We start from the raw sequence: 21,410 nt of genomic DNA, 5'->3' as shown, positions 1-21,410 counted from the left end.
ATAAACACATAACCTTGCAGCACCAAAGTTCTGTTCTATTTTTATAGGTCTACTTATTAGATTATTCATTTTAAAACTTTGCTGTTTCATGAAGTGTTTTTCCTCATTTACCCAGAAATTTTAACAGATTTTTCTCTTATTGGGTCTGTTTTATTTTCCAATCTGACCTTTGGTGCATTGGAAGCTTATTCATTTATCAGGTACTAATTTAAAAGGGCCTCACTATATATTTTTGTTTTGGTTGGTGCACAAAAAATATAATAGCTCAGTTCCTTTAACAGGTATTCGTTAAGTGGACTCCTGTTTAGTTACTTAAAAATTAATTACATAACTGTTTTTAGAAGCAGTTCTTGTTTTTCACTTAAAGGGATCTAAAACAATTTGTTGTATGTTTATAGGAATCTTTGCCTTTAAGTGTGCTCGTGCAGAAGAATTATTTAATATGCTACAAGAGATCATGCAGAACAATAGCATAAATGTGGTAGAAGAACCAGTAGTAGAAAGGAATCATCATCAAACTGAGTTGGAAGTTCCAAGAACCCCTCGAACACCCACCAGTAAGCATGGTTCTGCTCTCAAAGTATAATTTCTGTGTGTAACGTGACACCTTGCTTTAAATTTGATTTAACTCTTCCGTTAGCAGCATGCAAGTAATCTAGTTAATGAATGAATACTGATTTAAATGCTATTGCCAGCTAAAGTGTTTGCAGTAGGTTTTTTTTCTTTAAATACCATCACAGAATTCTCACTTCTAGATCTCCTTGCTCTGGGGCAGGACTGGCTAGGACTCCCAAAGCTGAAGAATTTGGCTAGGCTGTATTGGGACCTAACATCAGTGCACAAAAGCACCACTTCAGTATGTGCACATATGGTCGCTTTATGAGATCTTGTCTAAGGATTGCCTGATTGCAACCACAGAAAATTATATGAAAATTGTAAACGTCAGAAACCTTGTCCAAAATGTTCATGCTTTAAGTTTCAGCGGGCCCTGAGGGGCTGAATGAAGGTAGAACAGCAGAGTTCGTCCTATCAGCTAAACAAGAAATTACTGACCTTTTCTTTACAGGGAAGGCTCCTGTAAGCATTTCCACCACTCTGTAGCAGCAAAGGGCTTGGCAAAGTTTGAATCTTCTTTGAGTATTGTCCCTTTGGCACCTTTGACTGGAGGTTTTCAGTAACGGTGCCCATTTGGCTTGTGCATGCATTCCAGACATCCTCGTGCCCGTACCAACGATATATAGAGCTGCATAGGCAAAATGCCCTCTGTTCCTTTTTAACTGCCCTTATGCTTGAGATTGAGCATCAAGTGTGCCTGGTTCACTTTAGGTGTAGTTTAGCTTGGTTTGTTCTTTTGTTAAGTAGTTTTCTTAAATTTAATCTAGTTAGTATTTAATTTTGGAGGTTCTGTTTTTTTTATTTTCCTCTCTCTTCTTTCCCCTCCTGAGGAGTTATTTTGGAGATCAGCACTTCTGGGGTACACCAGGATCCCTAGGCTTCAAGCACTCTCTCTCCTGCCAGGAAGTAATCTGTGTCAGTGACGGCTATTCTCAGTGCCTCCGCTGTTTGGGAGACATCCATATACTGACTAAGTGTAAGATCTGGACGTCTTTTAAAAGCAGAACTCATTAAGAATAGTGTGAGAGTTTAGATTGCTTATGATGGAACAAGTCCTAAGACTGGCCTCTGATCCAGGCTCAGAGAACCCCCCTGTACACTGGCCTCCCAGCGCACTTAATGGCTTCATTTACCTCTGAGTTCAGGTCAACAAGAGTCCCATGGAACAAGACTATGGGTACCAACAAGAGGATGAGGAGTACTAGGCTTCCTACCTGAGAGTCCTTGTCTTTTCTTAAAAAAAAAAAAAAAAAAAAAAAAAAAAAATCTCAATCACTGGCTTATAATTAATGTTCCGGAGACCTCTCCCAAAGGGAGTACCATTGAGGCGCCGACTGGCTCTAGTACCGAGAGGTCATCTCTAAGACATCATCTAAAAGCCCTATCCAGTAGTGACACCTCCCTTGACATCAGGGCATCATGTCCATTCCAGGAGACATTGTACTTTGAAGCAGTCAGTGCCATTAGACTCCTGCATACCTCCTCTGAGACTTTATACCAATGTCCCAGTCTACTTCATTGATATCATCTGAGTCTACTAGATGTATTCGTTCGAAGTGTTCCATGTGCTCAGTACTAGCACATTCTAGATGAGCACCTATCCTGGTACTGATGACAGTTTCTGCAGAATCCTGTTCAACTTCTGCTCACATTCCATTGGTACCACAGGAATTCAGCTATTCAAAAGATCTTTTTGTCTCAGACAAGCCTGTCTCCACTATTTATTGGTACCATACAATTGCCTGTACTGAGATCTTCTGGGTCACCAACACCACATCTCTTGCCAGATCTCCTACCTCTTTGATACCTACCATTCAGGATGAGCAGTTATCACCGCCACTGGATTATGGTGAGGATGAGTCCGATTTCCAGATTTCTGTCAAGGGGACCCCCCTCTACTCGACAAGACATTTACTCTCTTGCCATCTACACTGAGGGGGAGGGAAAGGGGATTTGGAGGTTGGGAAATTACTTTGACCTCCATTCCATTGGTGCGGCAGATGGATGCCTCCTCCCATGCCCTATGGGCCTCGTCAGTGGCAACATCAAGATTCCTCAGTCTTTTTTTTTTCCCCCCTCAGATTAAACCCCAATATGGGATTTGAACTTCATTCTTAATTGTTTTACAAAACATCTCTGAGCCATTAACTACTTGTTCTTTACTTCCCCTCTCCATGAAAATGGTTTGGTTTTTTTTTTGGTGGCCCTCACTTCTGCTCGAAGGGTCCGAGAACTGGGATCTTTAATGGCAGATCATCCCTTTGGTGTTTTTCAAAAAAAAGTTTTGTTATGGCTAAGTTTATGCCTAAAGTATCTTCTGAATTTCAGATTAACCAGGTCACTTATCTCCCAGTTTTTTCCCCAAAACTACATCAGACCAGGGATGTCTTCTATACCTTGAATGTCAGAAGGGCATTAGCCTTCCATTTGGACGAAACTAAACCATTTAGAAAGTCTCCCAGACTGTTTCAGTTGTAGACAGATCCAAAGGACCCACAGTCTCCTCCCAAAGACTCTCAAGGTGGATTTCCAGGGGTATTATTTCATGTTATGAGTCTGTCAAATCCATCCTCCTTCCAGGGTGCTAGCCCATTGTACAGGGCCTCTACCTATTTCTGTGGCATTACTGAAACCTGTTCTGGCTGTTGAAATCAGCAAAGCCACAACCTGGACCTCTATATGCTTTGGTTCGTGCCCATAGATTAGATGTTGGAGTTGGTAATGCAGTTTTGTCTTCACTATTCGACTTAGCTCTGAAGCTCCCTCCTCTGGGTGAGGACACTGCTTGGGAGTCATCTGAAGCAGAGAACTTGTTCCAGGGAAACTACTCACTGAAGGAGAGGTTACTCACCTTGTGCATAACTGGAGTTGTTTGAGATGCCTCCCTGAGGCTGGTCTGCTACAAGCCCTCCTTTCCTTCTGTTTTGGAGCTTCCTTTCATGGAACTTTGTGGTAGAGAAGGAACTGAGGGCAGTTTGCCTGTGCAGCTCTCTGTATCCCCAGTACAGGCAACAAGGATGTTTGGAGAACATACATGGGCCAAATGGGCACTGCTACTGAACATCTCCGGTCAAAGGTTCATGGGGCCATGTGCACCTCAAGTGGAGCACCCATAGGGACACATACCTTGAAGAACTCCAGCCACTGCACAGTTGAGTTACCTCTCCTTTTCCAATATCCCCATATTAGCCAAGACTGTCATTTTTGACTTGATAAATATCTAAGATGAGCTTTCTCAGGCTCAGAGTGTGGCTTTGGATGACTGCTCAGAACTCCTGTGACCTTGTCCAGACTGAGCTGTCCTCTGACACTTTTTTTTTTTTTTTTGGACAGAATGTAGTTCTGAGGGCATGGTATGTATAGCTGAACAAATGGCTTGAATTCTGGCTTTTTGGGAGACCATTACCTCACAGATGTAGTCATAGATGTCTGTCATGGCTTGCAGTCAGCTTCCATCTCTCACATCTGCGGAACATATTTTATAGTAGCGGAGCCCAAACTTTCCCATGCCTATGAGTTTTTTTTCTTAGGATATCTTTGTCTGGATATATTTGTGGATAATTCTTGCTTATTGAGCGCTCATCCTCAAATCCCTTTGCATTGATGCTTCTTGGTTAGCAGGAGGTGACTCATCCTCCCTTTTTATTAAAGAAAAAAAGAGCTGCTTTGCATCTTGCCTAAGGTACATGTTAATCATTGCCTGATGCAGTGCCTTTGGTTTTATTTTGAAACATCACATCCCTTGAGCTCCTTACTCACCAAGAGTGAGAATCCCATAACGATTGTATCTTTAAAGAAGAGAAAATTCTTTCTTCATCTTTGAACATATCTCACATGATTCTCACCCATGCATCTCCTTTCAGAGTGTAGGAGTTCTGCCTGTGAAGAGGTGTGCTCTGCTTTGTGGTGATTGTGTATTTGTGTGTATTTATATACAAAAATAACATTGTCTACTGAATGTGGGTTTTTTTATATGAACTCACCCTTTATCCCTGCAGAGTTAATGATATGTTGGTACTGGTCATGTTCCAGTCTCTCTCTCTCTCACTCACTCACTCACTCAAAAGGGAATTGGCAGTTAAGCTGTACCTTTCGTGCTGCAGGGTTGGAATGTTTCTTCTGATGTGGGGAGGGTGTGTGTGTGAAGCCCTCCAAAACTCTGTTTGTGGGAGTTCTGGCCAATCTCAGGTTGGAGGCTTGAGATCTAACGGTGAGGATCCGGTGGTGGTGGTGATTTAAAAAAGTAGAATTACAGGCAAGTAATTTTCTTGTCCTTAAGGAGACAGCTTCATGTTACTAATGGCAATATTGAAAAGAAGTTTGATAAGAACTAAGTTCTGTCAGAGGGTTATGGTTCCTCCTCCATCGAGATCTAAAAATGTAAACTTCTTGTTTCAGTGTTGTCTATACATTCACTTCAGATAACCTAGAACTGTAAAACTGTGAATCTGAAAAGTGGTGGAATGAAGTTCTCAAAAGTAGACACTCTTGTGACTAGTGATGTTAAGAGAATCTCTTTTGACAATCTTATGTACTTAACTGGAAAACTGCATTAAAATTTGGCAGCGTGTGAAGAAAACCTGAAATTGGCTTAACAATTTTTCTGATGAAATACTTGTAACCAATGAAACTAACTTATTTTCCCATTGTATATTTAGCTTACCCTTTGTTGAATAAAGTAAATGAGTTTGCAATCTTTGCTGTCATTCTGTATCATAAATATACTGACAAACAATGCAATGCAATTATGAAAAACAAATTAATTTTTCAATAGCATTTATATCTAAGGCCTGGGCTACACTGGGGGGTTCGAACTAAGATATGCCACTTCAGCTATGCTATTCGCATAGCTGAAGTCGAACTATCTTGGTTCAACTTATCTGGCCGTCCTCACGGTGGCGAGTCAACGGCAGCGGCTCCCCCGTCAACTCTGCTTACTCCTCCTGCAGAGATGGAGTACAGGCGTCAATTCGGGGATCGATTTATCATGTCTAGATGAGACGTGATAAATCGATCCCCGATAGCTCGATCACTACCCGCTGATCCGGCGGGTACTGACGACGTACCCTAATATACATTCCCGTAAACTGTTCTCTTGTTTATGCTTGCAAACAATACAGTTTAAGAGGGCTGAACTTAAGAAAATGAATGTTGATGCCAATTCCACTTTGTTACTCAGCAGTAGTTGCTTTTCATATTTTCTTGAGGGGATTAAAATTTTTGGCACATGGTTTGACAGTTAAATATTGAGGCGATCCAATCTAGATATATATTTTTTTAGGCACATATCTGGCCCCGTGAGCATTTGGCATTTGTTAAATATATTTATTTTGATAGTGTCCACAATGTACAATGCACTTTCCAAGACAAAAGAAAGCAGCTGAATGATACATAAGGGGGCACTTTGAATATCTTTTTAATGCATCTTTTCTTAAATTGAATTAGCTCCTGGGTTCAGTGCACAAAGTTTACCTAATGGGTATCCAAGATATCCCTCCTTTGGAGATGCTTCATCACATCCTTCCAGCAGACATCCCTCTGTAGGAAGTGCACGGCTTCCGTCAGTAGGTGAAGAGTCAACGCATCCATTGCTTGTAGCAGAGGAACAAGTAAGCAAAGTCTTTATTTTCACATATTTTGGGTTCAGCATTAATTCTACTGCTCTTGTACTGACCCTGTAGATTTGTATTTCCACTTATTTTCCTAGATCTGTTTTCATGATGGAAAAATGTGTGTTTTTTTCTGATCTTGGCTGTGTGTATCTGCATAGTATGTTGTATTACTGTAAAATGTTTGCATGTGGTACCATTTTAGGATGATGATTAAAGCTAAGATTTTTGTCATGGGTATTTTTAGTAAAAATCAGGGACAGGTCCCGGGCAATAAAGAGAAAATCATGGAAGCCCATGATCTGTTCCTGACTTTTACTAAAAATATCCATGATAAAACGGGAAGGTACTGGGCAGCTGGGAGCTCTGGGGTCCCATCACCCGTGCGGGCTCAGAGTTCCAGGTTCCCCCTGCAACCAGCAGTGGAGGGAAGCTGCAAGAATCCCCCCTCCCCAGCCGTGGAGAGGTGGGGGGTCCCCCGCTTCCTCTCCAACCCTGGGGAGCTGCAGGGGTCCCCCTGCCCAGCCATGGCCATAGCTGGGAGCAGCAGGGTACACCCGCTGCCCATGGCATCTGAGAGCTTGGGGGCACACTGCCTCAGAGTGGCGGGGGTACCTCACAGCTCCCTGCCGCCAGGGCTGAAGTCACGGGGGTCTTTAGAAGTCATGGATTCCGTGACAAAACCATAGCCTTGATCATGTATATGGTGTGCATCTGGCGAAAGAGCAACTTTGTTTTCTTAGCTACTTGATTTAAAATACACATTATTATGCATTTATTTGTATTGTAATAGTGCCAGGAGTTCCCAATGATGAACTTAAGATAGGTGGGTAAGAGTCATATGGGGAGTCAGCATGGAAAAGTCACTGAGTATGATGATGAGAGACTGGGAGGAGAAAAAGAGGCAGAGCCAAAAGTCAGAGAGGAAGATAGATGGAGTTGAGTCAAGTGAGCACCTGCAGGGCGGGAAAAGGAGAGAACAAATGGTTGGAGTGTTCAAAGGAGAATGAATTAGGTGAGGGAGGGAGAACAGGGGTTGAAAGCAACTGGAGTGGGAGAGAAACGGAGTGCCTCACCATGGCTTTTTGAGCATGTCACTGGGTAAGTGTTGTGGGAGAAACTACATCTTTGTATTTGACTCTCAGCAATGCTCTTTGGTAGAAGCAAATAACTTGAAAAATGAAGACACACATGACTGTTGATGTGTGAGGCAACCCGGAAAAGTAATAGTTGTCATCTACTAGTGTGCCCTACACGCACTCAGCAGGCAAATCCTGGCAGAGATCTGGTATAGTGTGGAGCGTAGAAGGGAGTTGTTCTCAATCAGTACCTTTGCCCTCCAAGTTTCCAGATCCAGGAGTGGTACAGGGGGTGAGAGAATTCCATCTATCCATTCCCTTTAAAGCAAGGGGTTGGGAACACTGAAGGGATGAAGTGTGAAGCTAGTGGTACGCTTTTAACTCGCCCAAAGCGCATCTGCTACCAACACCCTGATCGGCACTTTTAATTCTGTAAATGTACAATTTAACATACCAGTCTGACCTCTTCAATCTTTATTTCTGAAACAGTTTTATAATTTGACAATTAATTGACTATATGCTCTTCGGTGGAAGTGCTGTCACTTTACTATGGGACAGATTCTCTGGCATGATCCAGCACTTTTCCAACATTCGGTTGGCACAACAGGTTGGATTCAGGCTTTAAGTGGCCTGCAGATAAATTTCCCTTGCAGAGGGGAAATCTGCTCATGTAAACTTAGCAAAGGCAACTCCTGCACCACATTCCCCTGGCATGGATGTACTCTGTGTGTAGGGTGGAGATTTGCTACCTAACCCTCCAAGTATACCAGTGGCTTTAGTCAGAGCAGCACCAAGGCTGTTCTGACCAATGTTGGGGCTAGCCTGGCACTGGATCAGGGAGCTGTAACCTCAGCAGAGCTCAGACATAAGGTAGAATTGAGCTTATTAATAAATTTAATGGTAGAAATAGGTTCTCACTGGTTCGTCTGGGCACCTTTTGACATTATTTAAAACAACACTGCAAAAATAAGATGAGTAGCAAACCTCTGACAAAGCTCCACGCTCAACACAACCCAACAGGCTGGACTTTTACCCCAAAACTCTGTCCCCAGAACACAGTTTCCTTCACTCTTCAGACAGCAAGGCAAAAAGATTGCAAGTCTTTGAGGGAAGGGAAGGAGTAAGGAGATTAAGAAAAAGTGCAACTAATATTTGAATTTGTCCTCTACAGGTGCACACCTATGTCAACACTACTGGTGTACAAGAGGAAAGAAAAAATAGATCAAGTGTGCATGTACCGCTGGAATTAAGGCTTTCTAATGTTGAAACAAGCAAGACAACAGAAGATCAGAATTGCACTGATGACAGAGATGCTCAGGTTCTTCTGGAGCCTGAAGGAGTCAAATTTGTTTTAGGACCAACACCTGTTCAAAGACAATTAATGGAAAGAGAGCAACTGGAGCAACTTGGGAGAGACCAAGTTAGTGGCAGCAGTACAAACAACTCTGAATGGGATACTGGGTACGACAGTGATGAACGTAAAGAAACACATTGTGGTAATAAACTAGTGTATGAAAATCTAAATAGGTTATCAATCCCTAGTGCCTCAGGAGTCAGGAGAGGTCGTCTGACATCAACAAGTACCTCAGATACCCAGAATATTAACAACTCTGCTCAAAGGAGAACTGCATTGTTAAACTATGAAAACTTGCCATCTTTGCCGCCTGTTTGGGAAGCCCGCAAGCTAAGTAGAGATGAAGATGACAATTTAGGACCAAAGACCCCATCTCTGAACGGCTACCACAATAACCTAGATCCAATGCATAATTATGTAAATACAGAGAATGTAACTGTGCCAGCAAGTGCTCATAAAGTAGAATTTACACGACGTCGGGACTGTACACCAACAGTCTTTAACTTTGATATTAGACGTCCAAGTTTAGAACACAGGCAGCTTAATTATATACAGGTTGACTTGGAAGGTGGCAGTGACTCCGACAACCCTCAGACTCCAAAAACTCCTACCACTCCACTTCCACAAACTCCAACCAGGCGCACAGAGCTGTATGCTGTGATAGACATTGAAAGAACTGCTGCTATGTCAAGTTTGCAGAAAGCACTGCCACGAGATGATGGTACATCTAGAAAAACTAGACATAACAGTACTGACCTGCCTATGTGAAACCGGGAAGCATTAAATCATTTGCACCTTTTGTGAAGTTTATAAAATTGAAGATGCAAATACTTCATTTGCATTTCTTAACAGTAACGCTTTTTATAGAGTAATAGACTTTTTTCTGAATACTTCATGTGCTTGTCTAACAAAAGGGAAATAATGTAGAGCAGGTACTCATTAAATGACACCATTTTATTCTACAGTAATAGTAATTGTTGTGTAGAAGCATTGCCACTTTTCACAGTGCCTCTTTACTTGGTTAGAGTTGGAGTGACTGCCAGTTCTGAAGTTATCAATATTCTGGTCATGTGCCTATAGTCATTGTTATAACATTTTATAAAGCCTCTTGATGTGCATTATTAGCTGATAGCCCTAATCTTGCAAGGCTGATATTTGTACCTTCACTCTCTTCATACATGTGGCCTCCTCCAATATGAGAGGTGTGAGTAATTCATTATTCAATCAGTTTGACTTACATAATACATATTGGCTCATGTGAAGGGATATAAACACCGTGCTTCCTTGTATATGTCAGTTCATTTTTTGAAGTAATTTGGACAAGCTTCAAATTCTTGAAGGTTTTTTTAAATTTCTGTAACATTGAGGGGTTACATCAAGTTCACTTGGTCAGAGATAGAGTTGGGTCTGAAATAAGCCATAAGTCATTTCCACTAGAAAAGATATTTCCAAGTGGTAGTATCAAGCTTCCTGAACAGTTTTACCAAATTTTAATCTGAATTTTCTGAAGGAATTCAAAGGTTGATTATATCTGTGATTTTAAGGTGTTCTCTAATTTCACAGTTCTGCTCACCTTTCCATCTTCATGTGTGGGATGTCTTTTGACCTATTCTGTATTGTCTGTACTTTAAGAACAGTTAAGTTTTTGTGTATAACTTCAATGATTGTTTAGGGTTTTTATGTGTGTTGCTCCTATTCAGTCTGCACATTGTCAAAGAAAAATCTCTTGAAGGTTCAGTGGGAACCTTTTTTACTTAACAGGGTTGCTTTTGTCCAGTGTTTTATTGTTTTACTTTTTATGTCTGACAGAAACATCCCAAAAGTGATAGTGTCCAGCAGCATACAGCATTGCACAAGTGGAAAGGTGTATTATGCATTTTTGTCTTCCTCTGAAGCATCAAATATAGGTCACCATAGGAAGCAAGGTACTGCAGTTGGTAGTTCAGTGTGACAAATCTTAAATTCTAACTGTGTGGATCTGTAGATGATGTACTTGGATTTAGACCGAATTAGTTACTTACAATACGTAGAGAATTTTCTGAAGGTAATATCTATGGGCATATATATTTTCCCTTTGCAGCTAGTTAACTCAGTTACTGTAATGGCTTAACTGCTGCTCGATGTTATGGTACATCCAAGTAGAATGCATCTGCTGAACATGCCAGGTATGCCCTTGACAGTCCCTTGTTCTATACTGAATATTAATAGAATTGATAGCAGTACAGCAGGTGCAGCGCAGGACCAGAAAGGAAACAGATTAAGCTTGAGCCTGTGATTTCAAAGGAACTGACCACTATGTGAACTGGTGTGACAAATAATAATCCTTGAGCTGTGGGTGAGAAAAATCACATGCAAGAAACCATAGGGGAGGTCTAAAAAAATGCTAGGGTCCTCATGTAATATTTGAGCTTTCATATAAAACAAAACACTATTTCCAGTTCTTTGAATTTTGTGGAAGGTGTTCCTGTTTCCCTATTAAATTTTCCTTTTGTCTTCAGCCAGATAAATAGTAGGAAGAGTGATAGCTGAAATACATTTTTCCTGTTCACCCCAGTGAGATAATGGCAGCCTCATTTATATAGGTCAGGCCTTTTTATCCTGAGGGATTTCCAGTGTTCTTTACAAACTTTATAATTCTAAAATGCATCTAGGTGCACAATCCATATGCTTCACAGTAGTAAGGGAACAGGAGCTTTAGTTGGGACGTTGTAAGAAAACTTCATTGAGATCAAGAAACTTTTCCATAATCATTTCACTATTAGTCTATGCACTTGTATACATTTTTTTTTTATTTAGGTGCTCAAAGGTGAGGGACTAGTAGCATTTCACTAGAACCAGAGGTAGTGCAGATGCATGGTGCTATAAGTGTCCCTTGCTCCGCCCTGACATTGCACCTCTGTTGTGATTTGCATCACACCATGCATATACTAATCCTGGGTCTGTCTTGAAGCATGATTGCCAATTGTTGCAAACTGTGTGGTGGATGTGTGAAGTGGGCTAGGAACTAGAATCAGACCGACAAACTGTCGCTAATTTGTAAACTAAGACAAGATTTCAGCACTATATTTCAAGCAGTTAAAAAGCTAGAACACTTAACTCATCAGCTGTCTTATCTAGAGACTTATATGGCTCGCATCACCATAATCTGAGTGTCTTAATCATTAATGGATTTTATCCTCAAACACCCCTGTAGAGTAAGTAAGTACTGTCCCCAATTTACAGATGGGGGAACTGAGGCCCAGGTAAACTATACATGACTTGCTGAAGGTCACACATTGAGCCAGGAATTCAACCCCACTCTCATGAGTTTTAGTCCAGTGCCCTTTCCACTAGATCATCCTTCCTATCCAAGACCTACCATGGACCATTCAGAATAACGTTGTTGCCAACTCTTGCAATTTTATGAGTGTTGTAATATTTAGTGTTTTTCTTAAAGCCGTAGATCCTGGAGTTGTGAATACTGCAAAATCTCATTTTCCTTTTTTTTTCTCTCCCCTTCCCCCCTCCCCCCCCCAAAAAAATAAAGTTAAATTTCTTGCCCTTGGGGAGAAAAGCTTGAAAATATGATCCCTAAAGGATCAAAAACCAGAAGGCCTCTAAAAAGAAGCCAAATCCAATCTCATGATTTTTTTTTTCTCATTCATGATATTTGAATGCTTGGGGTTGGTAATGCTTTTAATGACAAATGCAAAAGACATCATACTGCACCTAAAGGGAAGAGTATCTCTAACATACAGAGTGCATTTTAGCATTAAAGATGTTAAGCACGGTGTTTAGGTTCAGGCTGATGCCTCCACCCGCATATTTTTCAAGAATGTCCCTAAACCTCTTCCATTTCCCTAAGCAGGTAAGAGATAGAAACTACTCAATTCATCTATGGCATTGTTTTTATTTAATTTTCCTATGAAGTAGTTGCACTTTACCCTTGGAGACTTGGTTGTATCTCAGTCTCTTTGTGATGTTAGATTCACTGTCTGCAGATCTGGGGTTCAGTTTTTAGCTGAAATTTCTCAACTGTATTTTTAAGCATATTTATTTTGGACCCACAGGTGTACAGAGCAAGATGCAACGAATATGTAACAGTTCATTGGAAAATAACTGGCATAATATGTGAAGATTACCTAACCAATGCCCACAAAAAGTGGCAAATTTTCTTTTAATTCTGTTTATCCACAATGTTCAGCTGGCCTCTGCCTTTCAGGCACATGACATATTCCACACTACTAATCCTCCAATGTGTAAAGCCTTTAAGCTAGAAGTCGCTCCCCCCTGATGCCATGACTAGTAAAAGGTACGGAGCGTTCATATATTCTACTACGTTAAGTAGCTGCTCTAACCAATTCTTATTTGCAGTGTATAAAATCTGAGGAGGCACTGTCCAAGACTCCACTGTTGCATTGAAAATGCAGTTAAAGTGGGAATTTAATCCATGGGTTACACAAGGGAAAAACAAGTATTTCCTTCCCAAATTGATACTGCATACTTAAGAGATGCAGAGTTCTATTTTGTGAAAGTTTTTTTTTCCAGTGATTCTATCAAATACATTTAAAAATGACCAATTCTGGAAAAGTTTGACTGGCTTTATAATGTTCTTTTGGTTTCTCCTCAGTGAAGTGTCTAAATTAAAAAATAAATAAAATGTACTCATGTACTGATAATGTATTCAGCATATGGAAGGTGTTGAATATAACAAGTGACACAGTGAGGCCCTAATCTTGCTCTCATTTAAATCCATAACAAAACTATTATCTTCAGTAGTGCAGTATCAGGCCCCCAAGTATTTATCTTTACATTTTGCACTTAGTCAGATGTCTCAGCATTTAAATAATATCAGTGTGTTCAAATCTCTGACATTAAAGCATTTTATTGCAACATAGAATGCAGTTAGTCTGGGCCACAGCTATGATATACAGGGTCCAGGTCAAGATTTCAAAGCAGGGCCACTATGTGGCCCAGCTCCCTGCAACAGCCGCATGAGCAGCTACCGCAATATTGTTCCTTGGAGCCTCATTTCCTCCTGTTCAAGGGCTAGTCTCACCCTCCCTAGTGTTTGATAATCCATCACCCTTCACCCAGTCAGGCTTTCATATTCACTCAGAGCCCAGACAGGCACTGAAAGAAATGGAGGCATCTACACTCAATTTATTTAACTTATGGTAAATTAAATAGTACTTTCATGGGCATGACAACCTGAAAGTGTTATCTAAGTGTGAGAGACAGACAGGTATCCTTGTGTAAATCAACAGTTGGTTTCAATGGAGTTATGCCAATGTACATCCACTGAAAAGCCAGCCCAGAATATTCATGTTGGTATCTGGGGTAGTTCCATTTTGCCCAGGATGAGGCAGCATCAACAGAGGACAGATTGCCTTTGCCTTCTTTCACTTCAATTAGAGTAGGGCTGTCAAGTGATTTTTAAAAAATTAATTGTGATTAAACAATAATAGAATATCATTTATTTAAATATTTTGGATGTTTTCTACATTTTCAAATATATTGATTTCAATTTCACCACAGAGTACAGTGCTCACTTTATATTTATTTTTGATTACAAATATTTGTGCTGTAAAAAACAAAAGAAATAGTATTTTTCAATTCACCTCATACAAGTACTGTAATACAATCTCTTTATTATGAAAGTTGAACTTACAAAGGTAGAATTGTGTTAAAATAACTGCCTTAAAAAATAAAACAATGTAAAACTTTAGAGCCTACAAATCCACTCAGTCCTACTTCTTGTTCAGCCAGTCACTCAGAAAAACAAGTTTGTTTACATGTGCAGGAGATAATGCTGCCCCCTTCTTGTTCACAATGTCACCTGAAAATGAGAACAGGCGTTTGCATGGCACTGTTGTAGCGGTGTCGCAAGATGTTTGTGCCAGATGCGCTAAGGATTCATATGTCCCTTCAGGCTTCAACCACCTTTCCAGAGGACATGCGTCCATCCTGATGATGGGTTCTGCTCAATAACAATCCAAAGCAGTGCAGATCGATGCATGTTCCTTTTCATCATCTGAGTCAGATGCCATCAGCAGAAGGTTGATTTTCTTTTTTGATAGTTCGGGTTCTGTAGTTTTCACATCGGAGTGTTGCACTTTTAGGACTTCTGAAAGCATGTTCCACACCTTGTCCCCTTCAGATTCTTAAATCTTGGGTTAAGTGCTGTAGCTACCTTTAGAAATCTCACATTGGTACCTTCTTTGCGTTTTGTCAAATCAGCAATGAAAGCATTCTTAAAACTAACAACGTGCTGAGTCATCATCCAAGATTGCTATAACATGAAATATATGGCAGAATGCAGGTAAAACAGAGCAGGAGACTTACTGTTCTCCCCCAAGGACTTCAGTGAGAATTTAATTAACACATTTTTTTAACGAGTGTCATCCACATAGAAGCATGTCCTCTGCAATTGCGGGCGAAGCATGAAGGGGCATATGAATGTTTAGCATGTAGCACGTAAATACCTTTCAATGCCTGCTATAAAAGTGCCATGCAAATGCCTGTTCTCACTTTCAGGTGACGTAAATAAGAAGCCAGCAGCATTATCTCCTGTAAATGTAAACAAACTTGTTTGTCTTAGCTGAACGAGAAGTAGGACTGAGTGGACTTGTAGGCTCTAAAGTTTTAGATTGTTTTGGTTTTGAGTGCAGCTATGTAACAAAAAAATCTACATTTGTAAATTGCACTTTTACTATGAGGAGATTGCATTACAGTACTTGTATGAGGTGAATTGAAAAACTATTTCTTGTTTATAATTTTTACAGTGCAAATATTTGTAATAAAAATAATATAAAGTGAGCACTGTACACTTTTTGTATTCTGTGTTGTAATTGGAATCAATATATTTGAAAATGTAGAAACACATCTAAAATATTTAATTTCATTTGGTATTCTATTAACAGTGCAATTAAAACTGATTAAAAAAATCATGATTAGTTAATCGCGTGAGTTAACTGCAATTAATCGAGAGCCAGAATTAAGAGTGAACAAGTTTTCGTTGAGTTGTTACTGCATTGTGTGAGATGTTGCATCCCTGATGTGGAGCTCTGTTTCTTAACAGAACTGCCTGCTTCATATAAGGTGGAATCTGTAGTAGAACTCCATATCTGCACCGTACTGTGTTTATGGCTGCAAATAAAGATGAATGTGAGGAAACATACTGTAGAGGCTGGTAGTGGATCTAATTGGTTTCTTAGAGGAAAAGTTCTTCTCTCTTGACCGTCACTAGAAGAGGTCAAGAAAAGTTTGAGCCTGCTTGTTGGCTGATAGAAATTGATTTTGGCATTTAAATGTAGGGGTTTTTCCATGAATAACAATTCAGGCATTCAAATTTGACAGTATTTACTTCATAAAAATATTTAATCAAACTCATGTAAGACGTGTTCATGTTGAATTCTTCATTTACAGTCTCAAAAAAAAAAAAAAAAGAGCCTAGGGGAAATTCCAGCACAAAAAACTGCGTTAACATGGAGTTAAGGTTGCTGATGTCCATTCCTAAATAGTACTCATTAAAAAGATAGGAAATCTTGAGTTAAGGTTCTTTCACAATCTTTAGAAAATATTTCCTCTTCCAGGCAACACACACACGATGAATAGGAAATTAAAATTTACATAGCAGACTTAACTCTGACCATACATGTGTTAATGTTCCTTGTAATCGTGCTTTAAGTATGACTTAAGACATTTGTCAGATGTATTATTAGGATATTATCCTAATGTTGTTTACTCCAGTTTAACGCAGTATTTTGTGTGGAAATATGTAGGTATATAGGTGAAAATATGTCTGATCTTTAAAAGTCATGAAACAAGTATTGGACATTTTTTATATTTTTTATATATTTACAAAGGGCATTTAAAATTTTTCTTGCAGTTTTAGTAATTATCTAGTGTGATAATACACATATTGTGACAAAGTTTCCTGATATATCCATTACCTTGGTGTATCTCTATTTAATGTAGCAAATATGTATATATACAAATGAGATGATGTAAAAATATAATTAAGAATTAGGTTGTATGCTCCTTGGGGCAGGGACTAAGTCTTCCTTTGTGTTTTGTAAAGCACCTAGCACAATGGGACCCCAACGCTGACTGGTGTCTGAGAATTACAGTGATAAAAATAAGAGAAGATAATGAAGATGCAGGGCCAGAACTTCACCTTTAATTGAGAAGCATGAGTACTTAGATGCCATGAAGCTCACCTTTCCACTCCCTGATTCTGGGGGCCACTGTGTGCCTAGCTATTTCCCAGGAACATTCTCCCCACTAGCTGCAAACCAGCCCAAAATCACAGCAGGTGAATAATAGAGCATAGGGGTATATCAGCCTCCAATCACATCCTCTGTGCTTGCTGCAGAGGTGGGGGTGTGGGGCAGGAGCCTCTCTGTGGATTACCTTTGTACTGGAGTGATCTTGAGCTGGATACACTGTCTCTGGGCCCATTGAAGCCAACAGAAAGATTCATTGCCCACTGAAGCCTACAGAAAGATTTCTGTTGATTTCGGTGTCTGTTGGACCAGGTGCTACCTGCTCAGATTCTGCTGGCGATGAGTGCAAAATGGCTGTACTACACCAGAAGATCTGGCTGATCAAGCTATTCAGAAATGACCTAAAAATACTGTAAAAATATGAATATATTACCTGTACTAAAAAAAATTCCTATTTGTGGTCGCCAGAGTTAAAATTACAATATAAATTTTTATTTGTCATACATAAGTGTACATTGATTGAGCTGTTATGTATGAAAGAGGAAATGACTCTAAAGAGTGTGAAAGAAACAGCTCAGGATTGCTTTTATTTTTAATGCTAGGAATGGACATCAGCATCCTTGACTCCAAATTAATGCAAATGTTGGCATCGGATTGTGTAAGGGGGTGTGTGGGTGTGTATGCGCGCACACACGTGCACGCGCACACACATACAATATACTATATATTTGGTACTAACTTTGTACTTTCCCTGAAGTTGCCAAATCTTTAACACAGACATTCTCACTTGTAAGATATTGGTACTTAATTACTGAATGTATAGGATATGCTTCTGGTTTGAAAAGGAAAATTAGTGTTGTATGGTATCCCACAATGCAGTGTGTCCCAACTGTAAACGTTGCCTTTTTTTTGCATGTAACACCTCATTCTGTTTTTGCATCACCTAGAACTGTTACTTCTGAACCATCATCTGCATCTTAACTAAACTGCAAATTTGCAATTACAGTACAACTGAATACAGCTCTAGCATGAAGCTGACTGGTAGTAATAGTACAGCAGTTACCATTGTGCCACAAATGCATTTATTAAATGCAGAAATATATATTTCTATAAAGGCCAAAATCATGTTTTTATGTTCCTTTATGGTCATTACATTGTATGATATTGTAAGATTTTATGTTCTAATTTGCATTATAAAATGTTTTTTTCCTACTTAAAGGCATAAATATAACAACTTTGTATAAAGGTAGCTTTCTAGATTTTTATTTCTTTTATAAAAATTATAAATAGTGGGAGTACCATTGCCAAATTGTTTATAAAATGTCCATGAACTTTGCCCTGTTTGGTTAATCTTTTACAGACATTCCATGTTTCTTTTTATGAGAAAATTGACACTTTCTGCATAGTACAGTATTTTTATGCTGTTCCAAATCAGCATATTAGAATTTTAATTTAAGTTGGGTTTGCATTTTCATTACTGATAGCTTACCAAATGTTCATTTTTAAAAAATGTATTATGTAATGTTGACAACATTGTCGTCCTCCCTCATCAGTGCCAACTTCATTTTTTTTTAAATTGTAGCATGGCAATAAAAATGATTTTACATTGTTGGGAGCATGTGAATTTCTTGTTTGAGACTCGGTTATGATTTTCATTATTCAATATTGGGTGTGTTGTACCTTCAATCCAATGGAAAAGATATTTGTCCTTTTTCACCATTGTCGCTGGCATACCAATAGCCTTATTAGCTAACATTGTGTATTCACTTAATTTTCTGAATCTCATTTATCACAAAGACCGCCTCTATTCTATTTCCTTTGTATTACTAAGATACATAATTTTTTAAGTTTGGAAATTTTCTGTGCTGGCCCTGGAAGCATGTGTGGATTTTTTGAGTGGTGTTCAGGCCTTACATCTTTGTAATATATAGAAAGATGTTGCTTTTTCAGTGTGGTGCCATTTAAATTGATACATATCCCATATTTCTTGAAGTAAATAATCAGTTCTATAGAAAATGAACTAAAAATCTTGTTGAAGGCAGATAGCAAAATTAGGTCACGAGTCATCCCCTTAATCACAAGACGTTAATGTGTCATAACTGAATTAACAGCACCAGTAAAAGTATTAAAACAGCCTTGTAAAATCACAGTGGCAAGGACTATATAAATTTTAATCTGCAAAAGCTCAGCATACTAAACTGAACTACTGGTTCAGCAGTAAGCATAGGTCACAAGACTGTATTGATGAAGCCCCAATGATAGTAATTTATGCTCTGACTCAACCGTCCATCCTTATGCAGCTAAGCACTTAGCCTGTGCTTAACTCTAAGCCCTTCCTTATGTTCCACTGACTTCATAGAAATATAGGGCTGGATGGACCTCACGAGAACATCTAGTCCACCCCCACCCCCTATTCTGAGGCACAATTGAGTATACCTAGACCATCCCTGACAGATGTTTCTCTAACAGGTTCTTAAAAACCTCCAGAGGGTGAGGATTCCACAATCTCCTTCTGTAACTTGTTCTAGTACTTAACTGAACTTAAATCTCCATTGCTGCAAACTAAGTCAACTGCTTTTTGTTCTACCCTCAGTAGACATGGAGAACAATTGATCACCATCTTCTTTATACTAACCTTTTTCATACTTGAAGATTGCTGTCTCCCCTCACTCACCTTCACTCTAAAGCAAACATGCCTTGTTCCTTTAATCTTTTCACATAAATCATGTTTTTTAAACCTCTTAACAGTTTTGTTGTTCCGCTCTGGATTGTCTCCAGTTTTTTCACATTTCTTAAAATGTGGTGCCCTAAACTGGATTCAGTACTCCAGATGAGGCCTTGCCAGTGCTGAGTATGGCAAAACAATTACCTACTTTGTCCTACATATGACACTCCTGTTGTTACATCTCAGAATTAAATTTACCTTTTCCACAATACCATCACACTGACTCATATCAGATGGTGATCTATTATAACCTTTTTCTGCAGTACTACTGCCTAGCTCAGGGGTCTCAAACTCAATTTACCTTAGGGCCAGTGCCAGTCCTCAAATCCTCCCAGCAGGCCAATAATGTTGTTCATGCTGCCCACAACCCGCCCCCCGCCCAAAAAAACTCCACCCCCCACCTGTTAAGGCTGTGGGAAGGAGTTTGGGTGGGGGAGGTGGTCTGGGATAGGGGATTGGGGGTGCAGGCTCTAGGAGGGAGTTTGGGTGCTGGGTGCAGGCTCTGGGCTGGAGCAGGGGGTGGGATTGCAGGCTCTGGGAGGGGGTGCGGCACTTATCTGGGGCTCCAAGGTGGGACGGGACAGGACGGGGGGCCTCCGTGTGCTGCTGCCCCCAGGCACCGCCCCTGCAGCTTCCCATTGGCCACAGGAGCGCTCGGGGAGGGGGGCAGTGTGCAGAGGCACAGCCCCGTCCTGGGGCTGCAGGGGGGGGCCGGCAGACATGTGGAGCAAGCAGGCAGAAGACACTCAGCTCCGCTGTGCTGCGGGGGCCCTGGGCCATTGTAAATTGCCTGAGCTGGGGAGCGCCCAGGGGCGGCAGGTGGGGCCAAGGGAGAGCCCTGGCCCCAAAACTGCTGGAGCCCCACGGTCCACATTGGGGAGGTTCACAGGCCGCAGATGGCCCACGGGCCACAAGTTTGAGACCCTTGGCCTAGCCAGTTGTTCCCATTTTTATTTGACTTTTCTTTCCTCTGCAGGAATTGTATTTGTCTTCATTGAATTGTACAGTTATTTTGATTTCTAATACTTTGACGGAAAGTATTTACAACCCCTCCTTGCTTGGTGTCCTCCACAGATTTTATAAGCATACTCCACTCCATCACCCAATTCATTAAAAATACTGAATATAATAACGCCTCAGTTAACATTGTAGTTATGTTCCTGAAAAATGCTACTTTAAGCGAAACGATGTTAAGCGAATCCAATTTTGCCGTAAGAATTAATGTAAATGGGGGGGCTTAGGTTCCAAGGAGTGTGGGCTCTGGGAGGGAGTTTGGGTGCTGGGTGCGGGCTCTGGAATGGGACAGGGGGTTGGGGTGCGGGAGGGGGTTTGGGTGCTGGGTTTGGGCTCTGGCTTGGGACAGAGGGTTGGCGTGCGGGAGGAGGTGCAGGGTGTGGGACTGGGCTGGGGATGAGTTTGGGGTGCAGCAGGCAGGCTGCCCCAGGGCTGGGGGCTAGAGTACGACTCCTCCCAGCCGGCAGTAGCGAGCTCTGGACAGGGTCTTCTCCTAGCCCGACACTCACTCAAGTCGCCCTAGACTGCTGCTCATGAGGCCCAGCCAGGATAAGTGTCTCCCCCGTACCTCCCAAGTCGACTTGGAGTCTCTTACTGGGGGGGTGGGGGTGCTGCCATGCACCTCCTCCCCTCCTCAGGTGCAGCAGCTACCTCAGCCTAGCCCTGGTGCTGCTCTCTTGCAGCTGGCAGCAGCTGGTGAGGGAGCGCAGTGCAGAGCAGCAGGGCAGCTGCCCGCTGCCCAGGGCAGGCAGGGATGCTCGGGGGAGGCACACGGGGGTGGCAGGTGGGGCTGGGGGATGCATACAG

General features: G+C 40.9%; 1 protein-coding gene across 3 annotated transcripts in view; it reads left to right on the top strand.

Moving 5' to 3' along the window:
- Positions 1-10,073, top strand: part of FRS2 (fibroblast growth factor receptor substrate 2) — a 79,504-nt gene extending 69,431 nt beyond the window's left edge. For all 3 annotated transcript variants that reach the window (XM_074942066.1, XM_074942067.1, XM_074942068.1), the window contains 3 exons: positions 399-557; positions 6,061-6,224; positions 8,475-10,073. In XM_074942066.1, the coding sequence (XP_074798167.1) occupies positions 399-557; positions 6,061-6,224; positions 8,475-9,425 (1,274 nt within the window). In that variant the 3' untranslated portion in view covers positions 9,426-10,073. The remainder of the gene's footprint in view (positions 1-398; positions 558-6,060; positions 6,225-8,474) is intronic.
- Positions 10,074-21,410: the final 11,337 nt, after the last annotated feature.

Source organism: Natator depressus, chromosome 1 (genome assembly GCF_965152275.1).
Source record: "Natator depressus isolate rNatDep1 chromosome 1, rNatDep2.hap1, whole genome shotgun sequence".
Lineage (NCBI taxonomy): Eukaryota > Metazoa > Chordata > Testudines > Cheloniidae > Natator > Natator depressus.
Note: the sequence above shows the minus strand (reverse complement) of the source record. Positions and strands in the feature narration are given on the sequence as shown.